Genomic DNA, 24812 nt, shown 5'->3' on the forward strand with positions numbered 1-24812 from the left:
ATGGATCCATTAGGATTCATGAATAAAGTTTTTTAAGTATCCCGGCAGCAGCGAGCCACAGGACTTTGTGTAATGTACAGTAAACACATTTTTCTCTGTTGCCCTATTTTTAGGCAACAATGTCCTGTTATGACGGCAAAACGAACTGAAGATTTGTTTCATTATCACCAGGATGAAAACAAAGGCATCAGAGATAACCAGACCAGGGAACAGATCAGGGAAGTGTCTTCAGTGCAGAATAGATTTTTATAACCTTCATCACTTGGAGCAATGAGACATTTCCTCTCCTGGTGAATGACCTTATATCTCATTACACTCTGTGGATGAACTTGCTTTATTTCACATGTGTGCTTGAATTCTACCTTTTGGATATTGCGTTCTATGTTGAGTGGCAAGTTGAAGAGAAACTTGAACCGCTGCAGCACGTTGAGTGCATTGCGTGTGGAGTCAGCTTTGTCCTTCCTCCCCAAGACCTCCTGGAAGAGAGTGTCGGCCGTATCACTCGCGCCTGCGAGAGAAAAGACGGAGAGAGAGGAAGAGTGAGTGAGGGCGACAGAGCCAGGAGAAAAATTAAGAGACTGGGATACTATATAAATAAATGCCGACACCACATTTCCCTCTTACTGTCGATCTCTGGTTTTCCTCCTGCTCTCTGTGTGTTAACTGACGGAGAGAGAGAGAGAGGAGCAGGAGCAGAGAGCGAGTGACTGAGGAGAAAGTGACGACTATCTCTTCATCAGAGCGCTCGGGGGGGGGGGGGGGGCAGGCTTCGTGGGTGGCCCCCGATGTGCCGTGTCACAGGAAAAAACCCAAGTTCTTCTAATCAAAACAAAACCCCTCCCCCGAAAACAGAGAGTCCGACGGAGGAACAACACATGGAGCGAACAGAGGAATATTTCACATTTTTCACTCTTGAACCTGAGTTTTCATGATGATAACATTCTGGTTTTCGGAGTTAGCGACTCGGTGCTGTGTGTTTGACGCACAAGGGCTGAAAAGATCCGTGAAGTACTTTGAATTAACGACTTGTTTGACTGTATCTAGTGTACATAGGCCCATGTTTGGAAGAAGTTTATGAAAACTGCAATAAGACAACGTTTCAAACCCAAAAAAAAAGGATTGGAAAGGGTCGTGTTTCTAAATAAAAGTTTGTTCTGAGAGTTTCCTGAAAACCTGTTCTCTCATTCTACAGGTTAGACTTTGAAAAGTAAAGATAATTCAGAATGAACGATTAATGGTTGTTCAAAAAACAGATCTTTTTGTGTATGTGTTTTTCTCTGTGTTAACTGACTCTGTGTCTGTTCAAATAACTATTGTGGGATTTAGTATTGCACATATATAAAATAAAATTTCTCAAACGAACTTGAGACACAAAACACTCGTCACTATCATTGGCTTTAATGTGTGAAATGATAAATGAATTGGGGGCTTTATGTGCTTAAAGGATGTGTTTATAGGGAAAGTTCAAAGATCTGTACACTTGCATCAGGAGCTAACTAAACAATAAGACACTTTAGATGGAAAGACACTTACTGTTGAGGATGTTTTCCAGCCGCTGGGTCATCGATCCCTCCACTCGCTCTGTGCCATCGGACTCGAGTCTCTGGTGAATCGCTGAAATCAAAATTAAGAGAAACAATAAATGAACGTGAGAAATGTGGAACCTAACGTAAGAGTCCCTGCACCAACGTGTGATCCCCAGACACGGGAACATTTTCAATTAGGGAACCGAAGGTAAAACAATAAACAGGCTCTCACTCAGTGGTAGATGGGAGATAACCTCAGCGGTTCTCCACCCACTGATGCTGTGGTTGAACCCCCCCACCCCCCCCACCCACCCCACCCGCCCGTGAGCCTGTTCCCACGCAACAGAGGTTCTGTCCCTGTCCCAGCGGTGAACTGTACCGGATCCATTCACCTCACCCAAGCAATTAATATCACAGTTTGGTGGTCTTGGGACATTTGGAACCCTTTGACCCGGAGGTACTGACAATCTAAAAATCTTTCAACTTCGTGAAAAACAACATGAGGGAGAGCGGAGCTGGACGTCTGGACGCCAAACATGACTGCTGCAAGGAGGAGGAGGAGGAGGAGGAGGAGGAGGAGGAGGAGGAGGAGGAGGGAGGAACTCTCTGATGGCTTCAATCCATCACTTAGCATGATGAGCTTTACGCGGGATGGAGCATTAGAAAAGAGGGAATGAGGGGAGAGAACCGAGCGAGAGAAAGACGGAGAGCGAGCGGTGTGGCTCTCCCAGTGAATAAATAAATGATGTTCAGCAGTGGGCAGCTCGGTGCTGAGAGCTGCAGCCGGGGGTTTATTGACAAAGTGGAAGAGGGCTGGAGAAGGTGGAGGCGACCTTCTCATGCATTCTTGTGGAGAGACTCAAATATGCAACGAGAAGACATCTCAAGAATGAAGCTACGAGACAAGAACGCGTGAAAGAAAAGAAGAAGGATAACGATCCTGTGACTTCTCCTCTCTCCCAGTCGTTCCACTACAAACACACCGGCTGCTGGCGGAGCTGGGAGTGGGGGGGGGGGGGGAGTTCTGTAAATAAATATGTGGGTCCGCTCTGACAGACAGAAGCCTCCAGGCAGAGACCGAGGTATTCCTGCAAACACACTGTTCAAACATGCCGTCGCCCAATCAGTGCAGACGTCGCCGGGCCTTCGTGGATTCTCTGGAGCAGACGCAGGTCGGGACAAAAGCACGTAGACGACGTGGGAGTGTGTACGTGAGAGGAGAGGATTGATAGGACTGAACGTACAGGAAGAGTGAAACACACACCCTGCAGGTCTGCTTCACATCTCCACCCCCCCCCGCCTGCCCTGTGGCCAGCTGTGTGTCCTCACTGCGTCTGACACACACACTGAAGGGACGATGACGTCACGGTTAACCTAAACATCACGTCAGGCTCCGGATAACACACGCTCCGCTCCGAGGGCCTGAGGAAGAGCTGCGGCTCCCGCTCCACTTCCTGGAACCAGTGAGGGGAAGAAAAAAAATGAATACGAATAAAAATACAGTGTCCCTGGATTCTAAAGTGGGAGATGTTTTGACTCCTGCTGGGGCAGTGGGTGGGGGGGGGGCTCAGGGAATAGGTCCTGGGAATCTGGCAGTTTTGGAACACGGTAGCCGTTCCGTTTCCTGCAGCGCTGGGAGACTTCCTCTTCACACAACAATGAAAAACCTCAAAATTTCAACATTTCAGTCGCAACAGCTCCGGACCCCCCTGACAGACGGTCGGCCTGTCACTCAGCCCGAGGGTCTCCGTCACAGAACCAGGACTCAGTCGGTCACTGAGGCTCAACACAACCACAACACAACACAACCACAACACAACCAAGCAGACGCCAGGGCCAGAAACTTTCCATTTCTTTCAGCGGCTTGTGGAGGTTCACACGGAGTTATTACAGAACACGTGGGTTCCTCACTGCAAAAACATATCGAGACTTCTGTAGAGAAGCAAACAAAAAAAATCTGCTAGTTCAATGAGTAAAAGATGCTCAAATATCTTGAAGCATAAAAATATAAAGACTTCATAAAAGCCATGAAACATCAGGTAAGTAAAGGTGCTGACACTATATTATTTGATCAAATAAATCAAAAGCCAATTAAGCCCATACTTCCAATTTTCAGAGAAAAAAGGTTTTAGATCAGGAAGTTGCATCAATTCTCTGAGTTAAATAATCCGCAAGCAGAAACACAAATACAAAAAGCTTATTATTATTTGTTAACTATTATTTTGTTAATGTAAAAGTCAGTGTGTCCTCGGGGGGGGGGGGGGGGACGCACTCGCAGTGATGAAAACTTTCTGTCCAAACTGGTCCGAGTCGGAGAGAAGACAAACCGAGCCTGACCCGAGTTAGACATTCCATATTTTTGTCAGGTATATTTTTGTTTCTCATAATATCAATTCCAAAATATCAGCAGGATTTCTGCCAATACAATTTCTCAATCCCATACTTATGGTGTCTCTTGCCCCTAATTTAAAGTAGGTATATTATATTTATGGAAAGTAACACAACACAATGATTAACATCGATAATGATGATTTATAATAATAATCTGAAACAGTGAAATGTATAATGTAACTGAAGAAGAAATAGTATTTCATATGGATTGATCCTTCTGGTCAGAAACAGATCTTCTCAATCCAGTGGTTTGGATGGATCTTTTTTTCCAAATCTAAATAACACATGTGCTACCGGTGTCGTTTAGATAAATATTTGACCAACATCCAATTCAATTAATGAAAGACTGATCCAGACACTGATCCAGGTTCAGCTCTTTCCTTCTACCTTGCAAATCTCGTGAGGATCTGCAACTTGATCAGACACTTCTCCTGGAAAACCTAAGAATAAAACTGAAAAGCCGGCTGCTGCCAAACACCAACATTAGCTCCCTGACCCAAACCGCACAGTAATGAGCAATATGTGTGATGTTCAAAAGCAAAAAGTCTAAACTGTGTGCTTAGGCATCGAGTTCATAGTTCACCAAATATAGACATGAGCTTTTGTTTTTACTGTTGAAGACGTTAGTTATAATGGGGAGCAATTAAGAGGCAATTAGTGGGGGACGAGAAAAAGAGAAAGAGGGAGAGAAACCCCCACGGATATGAGAGTCAGACTTCTGATGTTCGCTCTAAATAATTTCTCTCCGCCTCATTTCCCTGCAGATTTGGCCTCTCTTCCGTGTTTCCCCTCTTTGCCAGCAGCAGTGCACTTGCATTAAAAATAACTCCCAGACATCTATTAAAGTCATCAATAAAAATCTCACATGCGAGCAGAAGTGAAAATAAACAGGAGAGGAGACGTGAGCGTCCTGATGATGACTGAGGAGGCTGTAAGCGCCGCGGCAGCCTCTCACAAGGAACAAGGAAAACACACGAGCGCCATGTTCATTTCCTTCACGTCTTCACGGCTCCGTCTCAGGTGAGGCTCATTTGGACGGACTCCTGGACAACAGAGAGCCGCCAAAAGCTGCTGAAAGACAAAGAAAGGATTCACAGTCGTTCAAACAGCTGCACTAAGCAGGCCTGGCAGTGAGCTGTTGCAGAGCTGCCTGCAGCGGACTGGCTGGTATGTCGGTTTGGCCGAGCGGACCCAGGATACAGAATATCTCCATCCGAGCTCTCCACTCTGGGACGCCACTTGATTTCTTATGACCGGGAGCCAGAACGTGGCCAAAGAAGGAAGTCGTAGTGCTGTAATAAAAAGTCCTGGACTTTTAAATCAATTTGCTGGTCCAACGATGAGACAAAGGTTTTATTTGTGGATGTGAAATTTGATTAAATTGGAGGTGTATGATATTTCAGAAGCAGATATTCTGGAGAAAGTGAGCTCCTGCTGTAATGTTATTTAGTTTATACAAATGTCCTTTCATCCTGAAGCAGAGCTGCATTTTTGGCCATTTGGAGCTTAACTATAAATGAGCTAAGAAGTTATTTATGTTAATTTATAAGTAGAATCAGTAAAAGCTTTCTATAATTGATCCTGTACATTATTAAGTTCTGAAAATGTCGTGGCCAGACATTCCGACCGGGACCCAAAAGATCGACTGTGGAGAAATGTCTGGTGGACACACTTGAAAACACTTATTCCAAAAGATGTGTTTGATTAAGTTTTGGTCATTTGGACGAGGCTGCACGAGGAGTCACATCCGCAGCGTCACCATGTTTTCGGGTTGTTATGGTCAACACGTTAACAAACATCAAAAGGAGACAAAGCAACAACAGTTTTTAGTTTTCGGGAAATTCTCAGGTCACATTTCTGAGAAATACTTAATTTTGGAGGATTAACAAAAATCTGTTTTCAGAGTTCACAAGCAGAACGCGGCAGGAGCTTGTTCAGGTCAGAGAGTTTCACAACAACATCAACATGTGAATCACACATTCAGGTGAGGGGTGGAGCCTGTGGAGCGGCAGGAGGCTGTCACACTGCATACTGGAGCCTTAAGTCGACTTCGATTTTGAAACCTACTCCTGATATCTTTCCAGAGACAAGTCATAAAGCATCACTACGACCTCGGGGATCAGAGGTCACTTGAGTCCACTCGTGTTGCACCGTTTCCTGCGGCTGTGGAGACTGAACATGCATTTCCCATTGGGGCAGTGGGCACAGGGTAGGCACGCTCAGTGTGAACGTGAGAATGACTGAGCATTGTTCCCATTGGTCATATTGGGTCTGTTATCAGCTCCATCGGGGCTAATACTCTGGCCTGCATTGTGTTGGGCTGCTCCGTTTGTTTAGATTCAGCTGCTAACAATGAACACATCGCCTCTGTCCCGACCAGGGCGCAAACACACGGAAAGCAATAATAATAATGATGGAGGCAGAAACGTGTACGTATAAATAGAACGCGGAAGTAACTGAGCGGCTACGGGCGGGAGCAGAGAGTAAACAGACAAAAGTATGAATGATGAAGCGAACAATTGCTTGGAGTACCTGGCAGAGCGACAGCAGTCAGTCTCCGCTACCTTGAGTTCCTTCAGCACGCACCACAGAGAGAGAGAGAGAGTGTGTGTGTGTGTGTGTGTTTGTGTGTCCACGTCCAGCGGGAGACGTGTGTGACAGGTGAGAGCTGATCTCATTTTGATGAAGGTGAATTAGCCGTGTTGTGGTTGGCCGGTGGAGCAGCGGTACGAAGTGCAGGCTTTTCACACCGCGTCCAAATGAGCCCCTTTAATCAACCGCTGCTAAACCACATGTGGGAAGGGGAAAGAAGAAACTGCCAAGACGCACGTTTGCACACTTTCCAAAAAATCAAGAGCTCCTTTCTGAGCAGAGAGACGAAGAGTGATGACTTATCGACCGTTTGGTTCGACTGCACAGCGGACACAGAAACAAACGTGTTAATCCTTCTCACCTGCTAGAGCGTCCTGGGCCTCGAAGAAGGTGCTGAGGCCGCCCTTCACGTAGGCCAGGCTGCCCTCGTTCTTCTTAGTGGCCTGCTTCTTCAGGTTACTGGCTGCAGACTTCAAGTGCTCAAAGCTGTGGAGAACAAGGAGGAGGACAAGATTTTGCAAGATGTTAATTCTGGAACCGCTGATTCGTTTCCTTCATTTTGGTGTTTACAATACGATGGTTTTTCCCTTTTCCCTGAGGCCAAGGTGATTTCTTCAGATAAACTATAAACACCTACATATATTACAGGGTTTCTGCAGGTTTCAACAAGTTAAATGTAAGACTTCTTAAGACCATAATGAATTCAACTTAAGACCTAAGTAAAGTACAACAGATATGAGGTAATATTGGAGTCCAAGAGTTACATACACTCCCCCAATAATTGAAGATAAGGTGAAGTAGAGAATAACCTTGGAAACAACAGGTTATCTCTCAAACTATAGACGGAGACAGTAGGAGTGTTCTGTATATCTGGAGCTGTGTATTTACGATTTACAGTTATCAGTTCCCGTTGCTCGTGTTTGTAGTTTTACTACAGCGTTGTAGTATATGTTCCATTGAGAAAGAACTACAACAAAGACATTACAAACTACGCCAAAAAAAATATTTTAAAGCGCAACAGAAGTACATAAATGAAGAATAACATAATGAAGACCTACCTGAACGTATTTAAATTCTAATACATAACATTTGAACATATTTAAGAGATCTTTAAGGCCTCGGATTATTGAATCTGAACCCTGCAGAAACCCTGTATTAAATGTACAGTAATTAGAAAACTATTTTGAATTCTTGTCCCATCTTCTATAAAACACACCTGTTCACAAAGACTATCTATAGTTTTCATTATTCCAGCTAACATTCAAACTATTAATTTATCTCCTTGGTTTGTTTTATTTTCATTCTAATGTTCCTATCCCTGTAAAGCAGCCTTGAGCACTTTGAAAGATCAACTTTAATGCAAAGTTGTTGTTGTTATTAACTACACAACTCGTGTGCAGCAAGTATCTCACGTCTGTGCAGAGAAACACGAGTTCTGGACACACACACACACGTCTGTGGCTCAGTGTGTGTGTCTGTGTCTCAGAGTCTTGAGTGAGGTTTCCTCGACAGGAAGAAACAGCCACCCAGCAAGGTCCAAACAGAGGCCCCTGGTCCTGCTGGATCCTGGGGTCCGGGTTACTGGAAGGCTACGGGGGGGGGGGAGAGGAAGCCAGGAGAGTCCAAAATAACTCTGCTCTGCCCTGACATGACAGTCGACTGGACTCAGGGCTGCTGGGTCAGAGAGCTGCCTCCTCTACAAACCTCACGCCTCTGAGATCTACTGACCACGTTCAGATCCAGATATATATATATAACCTCAAAGTTACAATATTCCTCAAGTGTTGTAATTTTAATTTTATTTTTAGCCCTTGCCATCCCCCAGAATACAGATCTCAACACAACCATTACGTTTAATTATTGATTAATCCTCAACTCTCCAGACTAAATACACATTATGCATCCCCTCCTCTTTATAAGTAGTTATGAGGGATGATAGTTTGAAACTCGTGTTAATCTGTGGGACCCACCTGGATCCTGAATGGTTTTCCATGAGGTACCAGGTGGCCGAGAAGTTCTCACTGGTGAAGTCTCCACTCATTCCTGGGAACGTCAGCTCCATGTCGCTCTGTGGGATCTTGCCTCTGAGAAAAAAAAGACAAGTGTAATAAATATATTAATGACAAACTGCAATTGAGTGGAGATCAACAGAGTAACATGTGTGAACTGTGAGGTCGGATTTTTGGATTTGATGTTGGCGGCTTCCTTCCCAGCAGGGGGCAGTGTGCAGCCAAGAAGTGGCCGGGCTGGGGGAGCTTGGCGTGGGAAGTGCAGTGTGTGACGCCCGGGTGCCCCTGGAGGACCCAGGACTCATTAGGGAGTCTTGATCTCTACTAATGACCCGTGGTCTACACAAACCAAACCCCCCCCCCCCCCCCCCCCACCACCACCACCACCCACTTTGCAGCTACACACACACACATGTAGAAAAGCCAACACAGGGCCGGTACAGTATTTAACTCCCCTGCTTCCTAATATTATTCACTTACTTCAATAAATGAATCACAAACCAGCCTCTTACAGACTTCTACAGTGTTTCCAATAGATTTCATTCAATCAATAGCAGTAATGGGAGTGAACAAGCACTTAATCGTTACCCTCCAACACAACAGATTCTGAGTACACAGACTAAACAGTAAAAATCCCTGCATGGCACTTGCAGAAGCACGCACAACAGAAGCTGAATCCATGTACACAACCACGGTAACACAAGTGCATGAACGAGCACGAAACAAATTGTGTCACAAATAGTGCTGCATACACATGTTGCAGGAATAGAGCAGAGAACTAAGTTGGAGATCACTTTTTCTATGGTCACATTCTAGACAATTAATGGGAAACACTGTAATTGCAGAAGTTAGATGCTGTTTATTAATATTCAAGGTCAATATTCAGTAGGTGTTAGATGCGGTACTCTTCTATAATATCAGCATTACACCTCTTGCAGAGACTAAAGAGTTCCTGAAGTTTCCAGAGGAACTCTTGATTCCTCTGCAGTCCTCAGCTCGTTCATACATCCAACACTTCACTCAAGTCCTTATTTAAACTCCTTTGGTTGCAAACTAGTGTTAAAACACCGGGAACGTGTGAGGTAGAAACGACCACATCCACGTGTAAAACATTTGCTAGGAAACATCTGCTGTGAAGCAATCAGCTACATAAACTGAAGTCATCGCAGCTTCGTCTATAACGAGCAATACATTACATGCAAAAGTTAGAACGACCTGGTTTGAGTGTTTACTCTCCATACGTGCGTGCATGGAGACATATATCCTGCGTATGTATTTACAGACACTGCATATTACTGCAGTTATTATACCTGAGTGATGGAGCTGGAGCCAACACATTACATGTCCAGTTCATAGCCTCATTAGACAGTATTTCAATGTCAGGTCAAATAAGATCTCCGTGTCCAGCAGCTCCAGCTGAACTCTACGTAGGAGCTGCTTTGTGTGGTTCACCCTGTTCTAATTCAGCGATTGATCAGTTTCCACTTGCTAAACACTTGCTTTACGACTTGGCCAAGTATGATGCGTACAAGCAGCTGGCGTAAACAGCTGCAGCTGAATTACCGTCGGCTGACGTCACTGCACGGAGATGTACACAAACCACACAGATAGACCAGGCACCGGAGAGACAACTACACATCTGGAAGCCGAGGAACAGGTAGTGTCCTCACGTGTTACTGTCAGAGAGGAAGGTGAAGCGTGTCCATGCTGGGTGTGCAGTGTGACCCCCCGGCTGCTGGGGTGAATGGTACGGCCTGTTTACAGGGGGCCGTGTCTCTGGTCACGAGCGGTCACTTGCCCCCCCCGGCCCCTCTAAGCCAAACAAACACAAACCCAGAAATGCCAGAACCTGACAAACTATACATTACAACTCCTGCTCACATGTGTGCGGGTCACAGATTTAGCTCTTTCCTAATCCCTTCCTATCGTCGTCCTCTGCTTCAGAGACAATCATTCTGTTTCCACTGCCTGTGTGTGTGTGTGTGTGTGTGTGTGTGTGTGCGGTGGTTAGAGGCTGTTCAGCCATCGCTGGGCTGGCATTATATTTCAAACGCCGGCACATGGGGACAGTTTGTTTTTCTGTTTGTGGACGTAAACCATGAGTCAGCGAGTGGAGCGCGAGTGTTCACGGTGGCGTGTTGTTCGGTCTGTACTTGTCTATGTCGATGCCCAGTGGATTGCTGGGGCGCAGGGAGAGGGGGGAGATGCCTTTGTTGCGGTCGGTCCTCATGTCGTAGTAGTTCATCTCGTCCACCCACACGGCCGACTGCTCCAGGATACCTGCGGGACAGGACGAGGACGGGACAGACGAGACACACGTCACTGAACTCTGCAACACAACCCAGATGTGCGGCGAAATACACAGTGCCTCTGAAAGTGCACACATGCAAACTTGCACATTATTTATCATGTAGGAGGAACTATTGTATTGTTTTATAGTTTTCTTTCAAAGATATTTCTGTGGTTTTAACAGGACAGACTTCAGTGTGAAAGATGAAGAGAAGACATTCAGCAAAGAGCTCAAAGAACTCACGCCTCCGTTCATTTATCTAACATTTTAATAACTTGATATTGTTATTAACATTCCTCATATTTTGTCCTATCACCGCTCGAGTCTACTTCTAACACACAGCCCTGTAGCTACTGCAGTTCTGTGAGGTCCTGGAGGAGAAATCTGCAGAAGCCCAGAGAGCTTCAGTTCTTCAATATTTAGATTTTGAATTAAGTAAAAAAAAAAAGGTGAAAATGTTCACGAGCAATTCAGAGAAACACAATCATCAGTATAACTGCACACTTATTTGCATATGCAGCAAATAGTAACAAGCAAGTTGTATATAAAACCACAAGGGGGAACACACACTGATGCTGTTGTAATCAGTAAAAGACTAAAAACATGTTTATACAAATACATCTTGTGATACTGGAATTATACGATCGATTGTTAAAACTTTCCTGAATCCCTTCGCTCCTTGTGTTTCTCTTTTGTTTCTTGTGTTTATTCATCCGCAGTTTTTCTATTTGTGTTTTTATCTCATTATTGATGTTTCTGTTGATATAAAGGCTTCAGAGTAAGGAGCTCCCTCATCGCTCCTCTTTCCTGATTCCTGAGGCTCCTCCTTTTTTAATTTAATCCAAATAAATTTAGCGTCACATAGATTATATAAAGCCTTTTGAGACAAATTAAATAATACCATAATAAAACATTTACGGAGGAGTGCTGACAATTATATGTCAGGTATTTGACAAAAAATGAATGAAATGAAAATAAATCAAATTTAGTTTGATATCATTGTCACACTCTTGGGCTGTTTGTTAAATACAAGGGAAGCTTCAGAGGCCGACTCTCTTTAATTGTTTCCCTTTGCATCCTCTCCTCCTGCCTCCCTGGTTTTGTCCCGTGTGTGTCTCTTACCGATCCGCTCTTGCCTGAACAGCTTGAAGGACACGGTGGAGGTGCCGAGCCCCCCCGACTTGGTGGTGACGATGATCTCTCCCTTGTCGTCCTTGGCCGGGCCCACGCGGCACACTATCTTACTGGCTGACATCCACTCGGCTGTCAGCAGGCAGTTATGGCCGCAGATCGACAGACCTGAGACGGAAGAGAGAGGGATAGGTGGTGGGGGTGGGGGGGAAGGTGAAAGGGGTGAGAGATACAGACGCACTGTGACAGCACAAATAAACAAAGTGTAGCACCGACACACACACACACACACACACACACACACAGACGATGTGTAGCAAGAGCAGCGCACTCAGACAGAATTGGCGTCTTTCAGCGAGTTTAGTCGAACTGTCACCGGGGGTCAAAGCTGAAGTTGGGGTCACGGTGGGTGTGGGTGGCCGTGACCTTCCCCCCCCCCCCCACTCACTCACTCAGCTCCTCTAAGCTAACGTGTGTCACTTCAGAGCTAAGTGGCTTATTACTGGCACAATGTGAACTTGGCCCCGTGCATCTGTCGTCCTCTTCTTAAACCCTCTTGAAAACAATTTAGACACGAGCTGAGGGATCCAGAAGCTCTGTGTGTGTGTGTGTGTGTGTGTGTGTGTGTGTGTGTGTGTGTGTGTGTGGTCAAACATTGTAAAAGCTTGAGAGAGCTGATCAACAAATAGCCCGTAAAAGTGTGAATAACTCGCCCATTAGAGCCCAATTTCCTGCCTCCGTTCCCCACTGGCCTCTCGGTTTGCAAACTTTATCCCTCTCACACTTGTGCTTGTCTAATTATCTAATTCCCGCCCCCCCCCCCCGGGACGTTCCAGGTCAGAAATAGACCTGAATCACTGGTCAAAGCTCAGCTTGTCGAGCACAGAGCCGGGTGTGGGGGGGGGTCTCAGTCCCACCTCCTCTAAAACCAAAGTGGGGTCGAGGAAGGTTTGGAAAATATCTGCGTAGAAACAGTTTGACGTTCAAACACAGAATGAGAACAACATCGATCTGGCTCCTGGACATCATGAAATAAATATATACTCTCACCAAATTGTGTGTTTTGTGTTGTGAAGATATGTCAGAATACTGCACAAAGAAGCTCAACTTTATAACATAAGATATGTCAGAATACTACACTACAGAGGAAGATAAACTTTATTACATAAAACTACATATTTTATTTGGTAATTCTGAATTGAGCTTTTATCTATTAAAGCTAATGATGTGATATTATAACAAATGGTGAGTGATTTTTAAATGTTTTAATTTCCAAAATTATATTATCCTACAAACAATAAATACAAAAATTACGTACCTCAAATTATAATTGTTTAATTGAATTATAGGAACTTCAGTTAATAATGAATTTTCTTTTGCTTCGTCTTCACCACATTTTTAAAAACCTTGTTTTTCCTTCATTAACAACATTGAACCAGTTTAAATTAAAAGTGAATCACTGCTCAAATGTGGAAAACAAAATTATAAAAACTCAGTGTTTAACTGAAGTTATTAAGATTTATATGTTTATTAAATTGTAGTTGTAAGTAAAAAAAAAAAGGTTATGTAGTGCAAAATGATGAAATTTGTATTCAGAGGGGGAAAGAATAAGTTGTTCCGTTTACTAATTTATCAAATAAACAAAAAACTATCTTATTTAGTAAAACAAAAAAATGGTTTATTACACAACATAAATATTGATCATCCAAACAAAATATTTACAAATGTGTATTTATCTTCACATATTCTTTTACATGTTTCTAAAAAATAAAAAATAAAAAAAAGATTAAGGAGAAGTAAGAAGGAATCCTTTTCTCTCCATTTAAATTTTTGAACAGAAAATAATTAAATAAACATAGATATAAACAACAGACAGAGCACAGAGCTGTGTGTGTTGTTAGCTGCGTGGTTATGAATGTGTTGTTACCTATGAGGTCGGCCGGGCCCGTGCCGAGGTTCTCTCCCCGGATGGTGACCTTGGTCCAGGCCGTGCCCTCTTTGGGCGAGATGCCGGTGACCAGCGGCGGCTGGCGGGCGCGAGACATGGCGGCCGGAGGCGGACGGAACCGGATCAATCAGCACCTGAACCAGGAGAACAACAGGGAGAGAAGGGGGACATGGTGAGGAACACACAAATCCACAAACTGCACAAACTGACAGATAAATCCACAGAAACGGAGGAGATCTAGGAATTAAGAAATCAGGACTAAAATTTTGGGAGAAAATAATTTATACAGAAAAGCATTTTTGACTTTCAGAATTTTAAATCTATCTGAACACGTGCTGGTCTTTGCTTCACATCACTGGAAATATTTTTCCTTCAATTATGGATTGATGCTCCATAAGAAATTAAATATATCAGTTTGGGCTCCAAAAACAAAATAATGTGTATATGTCATAATTTTTTTAATTTAGAAAAAAAATAACTACATTTAAATCAAAAATACTATAATAATCATTATTAACAACTCTAGACGCTGACATAAATTACAAGGATGTGATAAAGGCAAATTACTGCAGTTGAATGGACAAAACATTTACTCGTAGAGGAGTTTGTATTCAGTATACAATATCCTCCAGGTCTTTAGGATAAAAAAAACTATATATCATATATATATGAAAGTTATATCAACATGAAACTGTAGCTGGTGAACCTACAACCCTCTTTTCATGAATACAAATAAATATATTCATTTGTTTTCTTGATTCCAGTGACTTCTATTGAATAAACCAGCAGCCAGATACTCCGGCTATTAGAACTCACGGGGAAAATTAATATGGCAGCAGCTATGTGTTAATTCCCCCCCCACGGGTATCGTAGCAATGTATGTATTGCAGCAGTTATCTCTCTCAGATAATAGGAAAAATAGAGAACGGAGCCAGGAATGAAGGAGCAGACAGAGAGCAGAGAGGAAAGGAAGAATGTAAACCTCACAGGGAAGAATAAATAAACCTGCTCCCCTTGCCCCCCCCCCCCCACCCCCCCACCCCATCATTACATATAAGCCCACACAATACCGTACAGCTTATGGTACCAAAGAAGGAGCAACCATGAAACTTGGTTCATGTCAGGGCTGCGTTAAAAAGGACGAGAGGGAACGATTCCAAATGAGAGGAGGAGGAGGAGGAGGAGGAGGGGGGGGGGGGGGGGGGGGAGAGGAAAAATGAAAGGATGTATTTCAGCAGCACAGATGTTTGCTAATAAATTACTGCCAGGTCCCGAAGAGGCCGACCAATCCCGGGTCTCCGAGGCAGCTTGAAGGAGGCGTCCGCCCTCCTGCTCCGCGGCCAAAACACATTCCCCACAAACAATGCAGGAGTTCACACGCACCAGACCTGAAACCAGTTCAACTCTTTACAGTTATTAACTCTCTAATGAGTTCTACAGGACTGCAACCCAGCAGGGGCTCTAATGTGATATGTATATTATAACATGATAAAATAGTGCTTCTTAAAAGATGCATTTGTGGTTTTAAATACCAGAAATCTGTCTCGGTTTAGATTTACATCTCCTCTCTCACGCTTCCCTCAGGAGATGTGGATGGAACAGGGCGTTTTCTGTCAGTCTCCCAGGCCTGTCCTCTGATTGGCTGACAGCTTGATGAGCGACAGCGGGCCGACCACAGGTAACAGGGACGAGGAGTCTACACTGAAATGAGCCGAGCAGGTGGTCAAATCCAAGGATTTTTAGAAAAACAAACTCAAGCCTTTTATTCCATCACGCATCAGCATGAATAATCATTAGTTATTCTCAGACGAGGCCGTTTTTTAATCTTAGTGATTGTTTTGTGTGTTTTCATTATAAATATCAGGGGTTTAATTTATAACAACACCGATGCGATGTCGAATAAAATGTCAAATGTCTGGAATAAGAAAAAGTTGAGGAAGCAGGATCATCACAAATCTACGAGTTTTGGAAATAACTGGTTATGTCCATAGAAGAGCCAAAAATGCTCATCACAATAATGATAAAATATTTATTTAGTTCAGTATTATGGTCATTTGAATTTAGTTATATATATGGTATATCGACATTTTAGAAATCGATGCTTAATGTTGCATGGATGTGAACTTTATAAATCGTTCACCTTTATAACAGAGATGAATGAATTCTCCAAAAATTCATCAGCAGCTATTTAGATGATCCAGTATTTATCTGCGTATTTTTCTTTTTAATTAAAGAACAATTTGAAGGAATGAACAGAGTGGGACAAAAGCATATCACAAATACTATAAAAAAGGAATGTTATTAATTACTGGGATGTTGCAAAGAATACCTGGAGTAATATCAATACCCACAAAATTAAGATGTGATGGCTAAGGGATGAAAACTTCATTGATTGTAGAGATTGCCAGGCTTCTTTTTTACAAGTTTAAATTTCCAAACTATGATAATTGTACGTGTTTCTTTGTGTTAATGGAGTATTTAGGAGTTTTTATCTGATGTTCAGGCCAAACAGGAGATGGAGACGTGACCTCTGGAAACTGTGAGTGACATTGTTCCCGACGCTCTGACGTCTGATAGACTAAACAATTAAATTCAATCAATTAACCACGAAAACAACCAGCGGTTAAGCGTGAAGCCCACAGGACACTGGTGCATCCTCACATTCAACACAATGGTTCACATTGTGCGGCTCCGTGTCTCATCTCATTAGAAACGCCGAGTTCAAATAAACACCAGCGTCCAAATATTGTGTTTGGGTCTTTGACTTGCATAATGTTGAAATGTAGACTAAAATTGTTCTATCACAAATTCACATTAAAAAAACTATTCTGTTATTATAAAAAGAAAAAAAAAGGTCTCTAGCGTCAAAAAAGCAGGTTAAATGTATTTATTCTGAAAACCTGCAGTAAAATTAAGAGCCAAAAGTTTGGGTTTATTAATTACCACAATTACTGTCAATATATTTCAGCACCAACCACATGAAAACACTGACGGCCCACCAATATTTGTCTTGCGGCGCTGAGCAAATATCCAACTTTTTTCCCTCGGTGTCCGTGAACAAGTTTGAAAAATTGTGGGGATTTATGTAAAGGAAAAAATCCTGACACAAGAGCACAGGAGCATGCAGAGCTGCAGTGGGGCTGCAGCACATGCATTGACCTAGAAAGCTCCCACCTTTCTGCCACAGAGCCCCCCCCCTCCACCCCCCCCCAGCGCCGCCCTGACATCGCCGAGTTAACGAGAGAACTCCGGCGGGATTTACCTCATGTAGCCGCTGCGCTTGTCAGAGGAAACGGGGGGGGGGGGCGGCTACGGATTTGACACGAGGGAGATAAGAGGTTAACAGGCCTTAAACGAGAGCCGGGTCTATCCTCATCAATCCCACATGTTTAGAGTGGCAGCGGCGAGTGGCAGCGGCGAGTGGCAGCGGAGAGTGGCAGCGGCGAGTGGCAGCGGAGACTGCGCTCTTTATTTTGCATGATTCTCATTCTGCTTCCAGGAGTGTTTCTATCCTATACGAGCCCCCCCCCCCCCCTCATACACTTGGAAATACACGTGCACAAACACACAGATAGCCTGCCCCCCCCCCCGACACACACACACACACACTAACACATACACACTGGGCAGAATGACAGCTCAACTAGGTTGCGTGCGAGGGGCCCGAGCTGGTGTTGTGTGGTCTGTGTGTATGCTAGTATGTGGAAGGATCTGCGGAGAGGTCTGGGCAGTGTGTGTGTGTGTGTGTGTGTATATATATGTGTGTGTGTGTGTATGTGTGTGTGTGCGTGTGTGGTCTGGGTGTGTGGTCTCTGGCGCGGGCCTGGGGAGAGCCTGCTGACGGCTGGGATGAGAAAAGAGCCGCTGTGTTTACTTTACTCTGGGGGCTGTGCATGGACACGGGAACACTGCCCAGACCCTGCTCTGTAACACCAGCATGCACACACACACATACACACACACACACACACACACACACACACCAAATCACACTGAAACTATGGGCACTCTTGCACAAGTCTCATGTCACGCACAATCACAAATAGCCTGCAAACGAGGTAATAGAAACTATAACTTTATACGAGCCAGGGCCGAACAGGGAAGGACTTTTTCCCCAAAGTAGCACGAGGAGGAAAACAAAAGAAAAGTAAAACTGGAAACTTTGGAGGGAGGCGGCGTTTTCCCCCCAAGAAGGATAAAGGTTCTAACCTCTAGGGGGCATCAGAGGATCCCCCATGAAATACCCCCCACTCTGGTCCATCATGTGTCAAGGGATGTTGTTGCAGATTAAATTAAATCAATGACAACACAGAACCAGATATAGACCCTTTCCTGATCCTCCATTCTCTTCCAGCCATGATGCTGCCAGCCCCCCCGCTCCAGCCCCAGCCTCTCTCTCTCTCTCTCTCTCTCTCTAATGGGGCTGAGGAGGCTTGTTTGTTTTCCATGGAGGCTGAGTAACAAACAGCAGGGCTGGCTCTAATCTGTGTGGTAGCTGTGGAAGTCGGAGGCTGGGGATCTTCTTGCAGCGCTGCTAACGCGGGACAACCCTTCCTTGGCTCTGTGCTGGAGCAGAAGACTTTTCATTAAAGCTCTAAACAAATCCCCTTGTCATACGAAACCATTTCATTTTAACATACCACAGAACACCCCCAAAAAATGCTGTGCTCGGCGGTTTGGGCTAGATGGCAGCAGCGGGTTTCTTTCTCACAAAAGAGAGAAGACTGAGCTCAGGATGCATCAGATCATTCAGCTGCTGCTGGAGTTGTTGCAGGATTCAGAGAGACAATGACAAGGATTGAGACTAAAGCATAATGTGGACAACATCTAGATTGTGATTAGGGTTGCAAAGGGGCGGAAAGTTTCCGGTAAATTTCCAGAAACTTTCCATGGGAAGTTTAGCTCGGGAATTTTGGGAATTTTGAAAAAAAAAAAAAACTAGGCAAAATTAAACGCTGAGCAATAAAAACATCATACAAAACTCTATTTTAAAGATGTATGGAATGTTGAGTTTCAACCCTCCACTGTGCATTCTTCCATCATTTGCACAGATAATTCCCAGCATCCTTCACTCTACAGCAGGGGTATTGAGGTACTGTAGTGAGCAGGACTAGTCAGGTAAGTTTCCATGATATTACTGGGGGAAATATATCAGCATGCTTATTGAGGATTGTTCATCTGTTCATCTAGCCTATTTCCATTCATTTATCCATCAATTGTAAAATATGTTTACAGACGATTCCAATTGTTTGGCTAACTATTTATATCTCTGGCATTGCATTAGTGTTTTTTACAAACTTTTTTCTCATCTTATTCTACAGAACAATGCCACGTGCACTCTCTCATGTGTGGAGACATTTCACCCCATCCAATGTAGAAGGAAAGGCTGTGTACATTTGCAAATACTGTGCAAAGACCTATGTTCAGAATGACACAACGATGCAGAAGCATATAGTCAAGTGCCCAAAGTTTCCTCAGGGCTCAAATCAGCCTATGACAAAACAAAATGTTTATATTTATGTCTGTATATGACAAGGTAAATACAGTTAGAATAAATTACCCACAACATTTCCAGTTTATTCCCGTTAATTCCCGTATATTCCCGTTAATTCCCGTTAATTCCCGTATATTCCCGTATATTCCCATGGAAAGTTTCCAACTTTGAATATTCCCGGAATTTTGCAACCCTAATTGTGATTATTAAATATTTCTCCCCTAGCTGGTGTTAACAGGTGTCAAAAGAAAATGTGTTGCATGCTGCAGCTAAGCAGCCTGCAGGAGACAGGCATTAAAGTAATTGGACGCATGCTGTGATTTCACATAAAAGGTTCAGTTTGTGTTGCCAGTAATTAAAGTCAAGAGACAATACAAGTAACAGTTGCCAGATTTACTGTTTCACTACAGGTTGAATGATTTGAAACAGCTCCGACACTCTGCGTCAAATGTATTTAGGAAGTGAGTATTTGTCTAATAAATAACAATACGGAAAATCACTGTTCATGAATCACTGTTGCTCCTCACACATGTTTAACCAATTTAGCAAGTGCTTATTTCAATTTGTTGGAAATAATTAATTTGGACAACAGAATTGTGCAGAATCAAAAATCTAATCTGCAGATTGCACCGAAACACTCACTGATGACTTTATAAATTACTATAACAATTATTCAATAGATGAAACTAATCAACTATTTGTTGGAATCGTTTATGAGGCCAAACACTTTCTGATTCCAGTTCCTCCAGATTTTCTGCTCATCCTGGTTCCTATTTAATGTTTATTAGGGCTGAGCAATAATATCAATGTTTATCTCATTATAATTGTCATCAACAGCAATATATCGATATATATATTTATACATTCAGAAAACCCAGGGAGGAGGTACAACACATAACTGATTTGCCTCAGATTTCTTTTTCATCCTTTGCTCATAAGAGTTTAAAACCATAACATTTCAACTTTAAACAGAAAAAATAATGACAAATCTATAGTGAAAATGATCCATAACGATTGAAAAGCACATTTTCATTTGGATATCATTTTAAGCCACATCGTTCAACCTTCTTTATGTAAATTGAGGCTTTGTATTAACTAATTATGATGTCTGATGATCATTCAAATCTCATAATCATTAGTTTCCCTGGATCAGATCAGGGATCATTGTTGTTCTTCCCTCTCTACGTCTCCACTGTGAACCATCGATATAACGAGTGAACTCCAAACTCTGTTCGTTGATTAGCGTTCAGCCGACTCTCTGCATCTCAACGGAGATAGGAATCTGTTTACCTGACTCACGTCTCGACACAGACGCTGCCACATGACTCATGAATAAGGCGTTCATACCTCGGATCGTACGCTGCCCTGAGCTCAAAGGTAACTCACATGTGGCAGTGATTGGCAAGTGTGTGTGTGTGTGTGTGTGTGTGTGTGTGAAAGGGATGATGGGTTTAGGGGGCACAAAGGGACCCATTTAGACAGCTCATCAACCACAACCCCCTCCGACGCCCATCACAGGGGCTCACTCTCGACGCTGGCTATACTCACAACAGCCCCCCCACTAACACCATTTCACCCAGGGCTCCCCAACATTACACAAACACCAGATTCCATCAAAGATCCCCTCTGACTCCTCTGAATGCACAGAGCAGGGCCAAACATGACCCAGCCCGAGATGACTGGCCTGATCACACAGGAGGGGCGGAGCCTGAAACAATCCTCCACAGTGTTCACGCACGCCCACGTCACCTCAGGCCGCTCAGATGTGGCGAGGGCAATGTGGCCAATAGCCAAAAAAGTGACCATGATCTGTGTCAGCCGTGTTACGTTTCAAATAAATGCTTCAGTGGATTGAAAAGCAGATGCTGCGACCACCGGCCTGTGGAGGGTTGTTCCACAATGAGTCAGCATCTCCTCTGCGTCGGTCCCAGGGCTCGACGGAGAGTCTTCCGTGACAGGGAGACGGGTCGGAGTGATCCGATGTGCGCCTCTGGCTCCACATCCGACCATCATGATGTCTGCCCACAGGGTTTGTTATCTTTAGGGCTGTCTGTTTGTTTGTTTGTCAGTCTCAAGTGCTTTAGTGCTCAGGCACTAACGAAGCAAAGTCCCCAATTTCCCATATTAAAATCCTCCAACAATAAACAGAAATATAAAGTATGGGCCCGCAAATGGAGGAAGATGTTTTCGGAGGATTAGGCGAGTGGAGACAGGCGGCTCTGCCCGGTGACATGGTGGAACGGAGAGATTTGAACCCTGGTGAGCAAAGCTGGAACACGGCTGGCCCGACTGCTTTACATAAAAAACACAGCAGCAGCGTGAGAACCCTCCGCAGTCACATGCAATTATAAATTATAAAAACAATGCTGCTTAGAGTAAGAATCGGCACTTTCACTCAGGGCTGCAACTGAAGATTATATCAAATATCTTTAAATAATCATTTATCCGTCCATAAAATAGAAAAAAGAGGAAAATATCCATCACAAGTTCCCAGAGTCCAAAATGACAGTTATTTAACTATATTGTTATATCTATTTAGTATAAAACATCTTCACAAGTAGGGTTGCAAAATTCCGGGAATATTCAAAGTTGGAAACTTTCCATGGGAATTAACGGGAATTAACGGGAATATACGGGAATTAACGGGAATAAACGGGAATATACGGGAATTAACGGGAATAAACTGGAAATGTTGTGGGTAATTTATACTAACTGTATTTACCTTGTCATATACAGACATAAATATAAACATTTTGTTGTGTCATAGGCTGATTTGAGCCCTGAGGAAACTTTGGGCACTTGACTATATGCTTCTGCATCGTTGTGTCATTCTTAACATAGGTCTTTGCACAGTATTTGCAAATGTACACAGCCTTTCCTTCTACATTGGATGGGGTGAAATGTCTCCACACATGAGAGAGTGCACGTGGCATTGTTCTGTAGAATAAGATGAGGAAAAAGTTTGTAAAAAAACACTAATGCAATGCCAGAGATATAAATAGTTAGACAAACAATTGGAATCGTCTGTAAACATATTTTACAATTGATGGATAAATGAATGGAAATAGTCTAGATGAACAGATGAACAATCCTCAATCAGCAGGCTAATATATTTTCCCCAGTAATATCATGGAAACTTACCTGACTAGTCCTTCACTCTACAGCAGGCCTCAATAGCCCTGCTGTAGAGTGAAGCATGCTGGGAGTTATCTGTGCATGTGATGGAAGAATGCACAGTGAAGGGTTGAAATTCAACGTGCAGTGTGTGCTGTATTCCATACATCTTTAAAATAGAGTTTTGAATGATGTTTTTATTGCTCAGCGTTTAATTTGCGTATTTTTTATTTTTTTTTCAAAATTCCCAAAATTCCCGAGCTAAACTTCCCATGGAAAGTTTCCGGAAATTTACCAGGAAACTTTCCACCCCTTTGCAACCCTATTCACAAGTCAAGATTAGATTTTCAATGTTGATAAGAAGAGATTTCAACTAATAGTTTAATCTGATTATTTGCTCAATCAATTGACTCTTAATCATCTAAAATCAAACAGAATTGTAAAACAAAATCCTGCCACAGTGTTCCAGGGCACAAGGAAACATCTTTAAAACCATAAATTAATCTGTTTGTCGTGGCATAAAATGGCAAGAAACAGCCAATTATGATAATTAAGAGGCTACAACCAATAAACACCAGGAAAGAAAGTTATAAAAGAAACAATAAAAGGTAGAATGTCACTCAGTACAGTTTATATCTCCACTAAGGCCCAACAGTCCCTTTACCCAGCTGCACACAGTCATGGATTTCAATAGTTTTTGCATAATCTTGCTTAAAAAAACAAACCAAACAACAAACAGATGTGTGAAAACACAACCTCCCTGGCGCATGTAATTATCAACCAGGGGTGCAACGATTAGTCGACGTCGTCGACAAAAATCGATGACAGGAATAGTCGCCGACGAATTTACTAGTCGATAATTCGTTGGTTACGTCATAGCTCGTGTTTCTCGTGCCGCGCAGCGGAACTAAACGTCGTTTTACCGGAGGTGCTGATGAAAGCAGCTGAGGAGTGAGCCATCTCGCTTCCTTCCTATCTCTGAAAGTCGCGCATGTGCAATAGCGTCAAAACACGGTCCGATGGCGTCCTCCGCTGCAGCAGCATCGCTCACCAGAAAGTAAAAATATCCGGAGAACTTCAGCTGTAACAGCCCGAAAAAAACTACCTGCAGTATCTGTACAGAGGACCTGTTCTCCATGGAAGCAGGACACACACATGTGAGGAGGAGGAGTCACGTGTGACTTCGTAACGGAGACGATGCGGACTCGCCTCTGTCAGATGTTAAATATACACGTTTATACCTGCGCGCAGGATTCTAGCATCCATTACAAAAATATGGTTTAAACTTTTTATTAACGAGTTTAAAAGCGTTATGTTATCCTATTGCCTGACAAACGTCTTGTTTTTAATCACAATTATTTAGTCCGAAGAAGACTGTAGTTTCGTTTGTTGATGTTTTTATTGCTGTTACTTTCCCTGTCATTTTTGTTAACAGGAAAAATGAATACTTGATTTTTAATTTATTTGTTTTATTAGCACTTTGCCTGTCCTTGCTTTTAAATGGACAAAAACTTGATTTTTCTTTGCCTTTGGGTCAACAGTACCCTTATATGCAACAAAGTTTATTAAAAGACATTTTTTTTGAATGAAGTATCAATTTTTATTGCCTTTATTTTCAGTCATCACATGCCTCGAACAACCTCAAGCTAAATTTAAAAGCTGTTTGCTAAATAAGAGCAATTGAGAATTTGTGTCATTCATAATCCGATTAGTCGATTAATCGTTTCAATAATCGGTGACTAATAGACTATCAGAATAGTCGTTAGTTGCAGCCCTATTATCAACTGATTATCAGAGTAGTCGGCTCTTATTTGTCTGACATTATCTATCTGTTCCAATAAAGCTGAATCTTGCTGGGGCCTGCGTTTAATGAGCTGACTCCATGAGTGTCTCTCCTTCCTCTGTCCGTCTCTCTGCCTGTCCAGGTCCGACTGGGTCACAGAAACCACACTGTGAAAACCAGTGGCCCAGCAAGCCTGTCAGCAGGCGGGGGGGGGGGGGGGGCTACCGGGCCGACTGTGGAGCGCCTGACAGGAGTGAGGGACCCCCCCCGGCGCTCGATTCACCTCCAGGTCCAACGGAGCAGCGGCAGTGAGGAAAAACACAAAAAAACAAAACACCACATTCCACCAAAACAAACAAGCAAGGCCACCCAAATGTTTCAATTAGAGCCCTGGGAGGGGGGGCAGGAAATGGATCAGTGTAGCCTTGCCCCCTCCTTCCCCCCCGGCTGCAGTGCTGACTTTAGGGAGGAGGAGGAGGAGGAGGAGGAGGAGGAGGAGGAGGAGGAGGAGGAGGAGGAGGAGGAGGAGGAGGA

At 43.4% G+C, this 24812-nt stretch overlaps 1 protein-coding gene across 1 annotated transcript in view; it reads right to left on the bottom strand.

Moving 5' to 3' along the window:
- Positions 1-24812, bottom strand: part of exoc2 (exocyst complex component 2) — a 49135-nt gene that overhangs the window by 20069 nt on the left and 4254 nt on the right. The window contains exons 2-8 of the mRNA XM_061077459.1: positions 13867-14021; positions 11931-12107; positions 10672-10798; positions 8480-8593; positions 6871-6995; positions 1534-1614; positions 363-508 (exon numbers count right to left, since the gene is read on the bottom strand). Of these exons, the coding sequence (XP_060933442.1) occupies positions 363-508; positions 1534-1614; positions 6871-6995; positions 8480-8593; positions 10672-10798; positions 11931-12107; positions 13867-13984 (888 nt within the window). The 5' untranslated portion in view covers positions 13985-14021. The remainder of the gene's footprint in view (positions 1-362; positions 509-1533; positions 1615-6870; positions 6996-8479; positions 8594-10671; positions 10799-11930; positions 12108-13866; positions 14022-24812) is intronic.

The sequence above is a fragment of the Limanda limanda genome, chromosome 9 (genome assembly GCF_963576545.1).
Source record: "Limanda limanda chromosome 9, fLimLim1.1, whole genome shotgun sequence".
Taxonomy (NCBI): Eukaryota; Metazoa; Chordata; class Actinopteri; order Pleuronectiformes; family Pleuronectidae; genus Limanda; species Limanda limanda.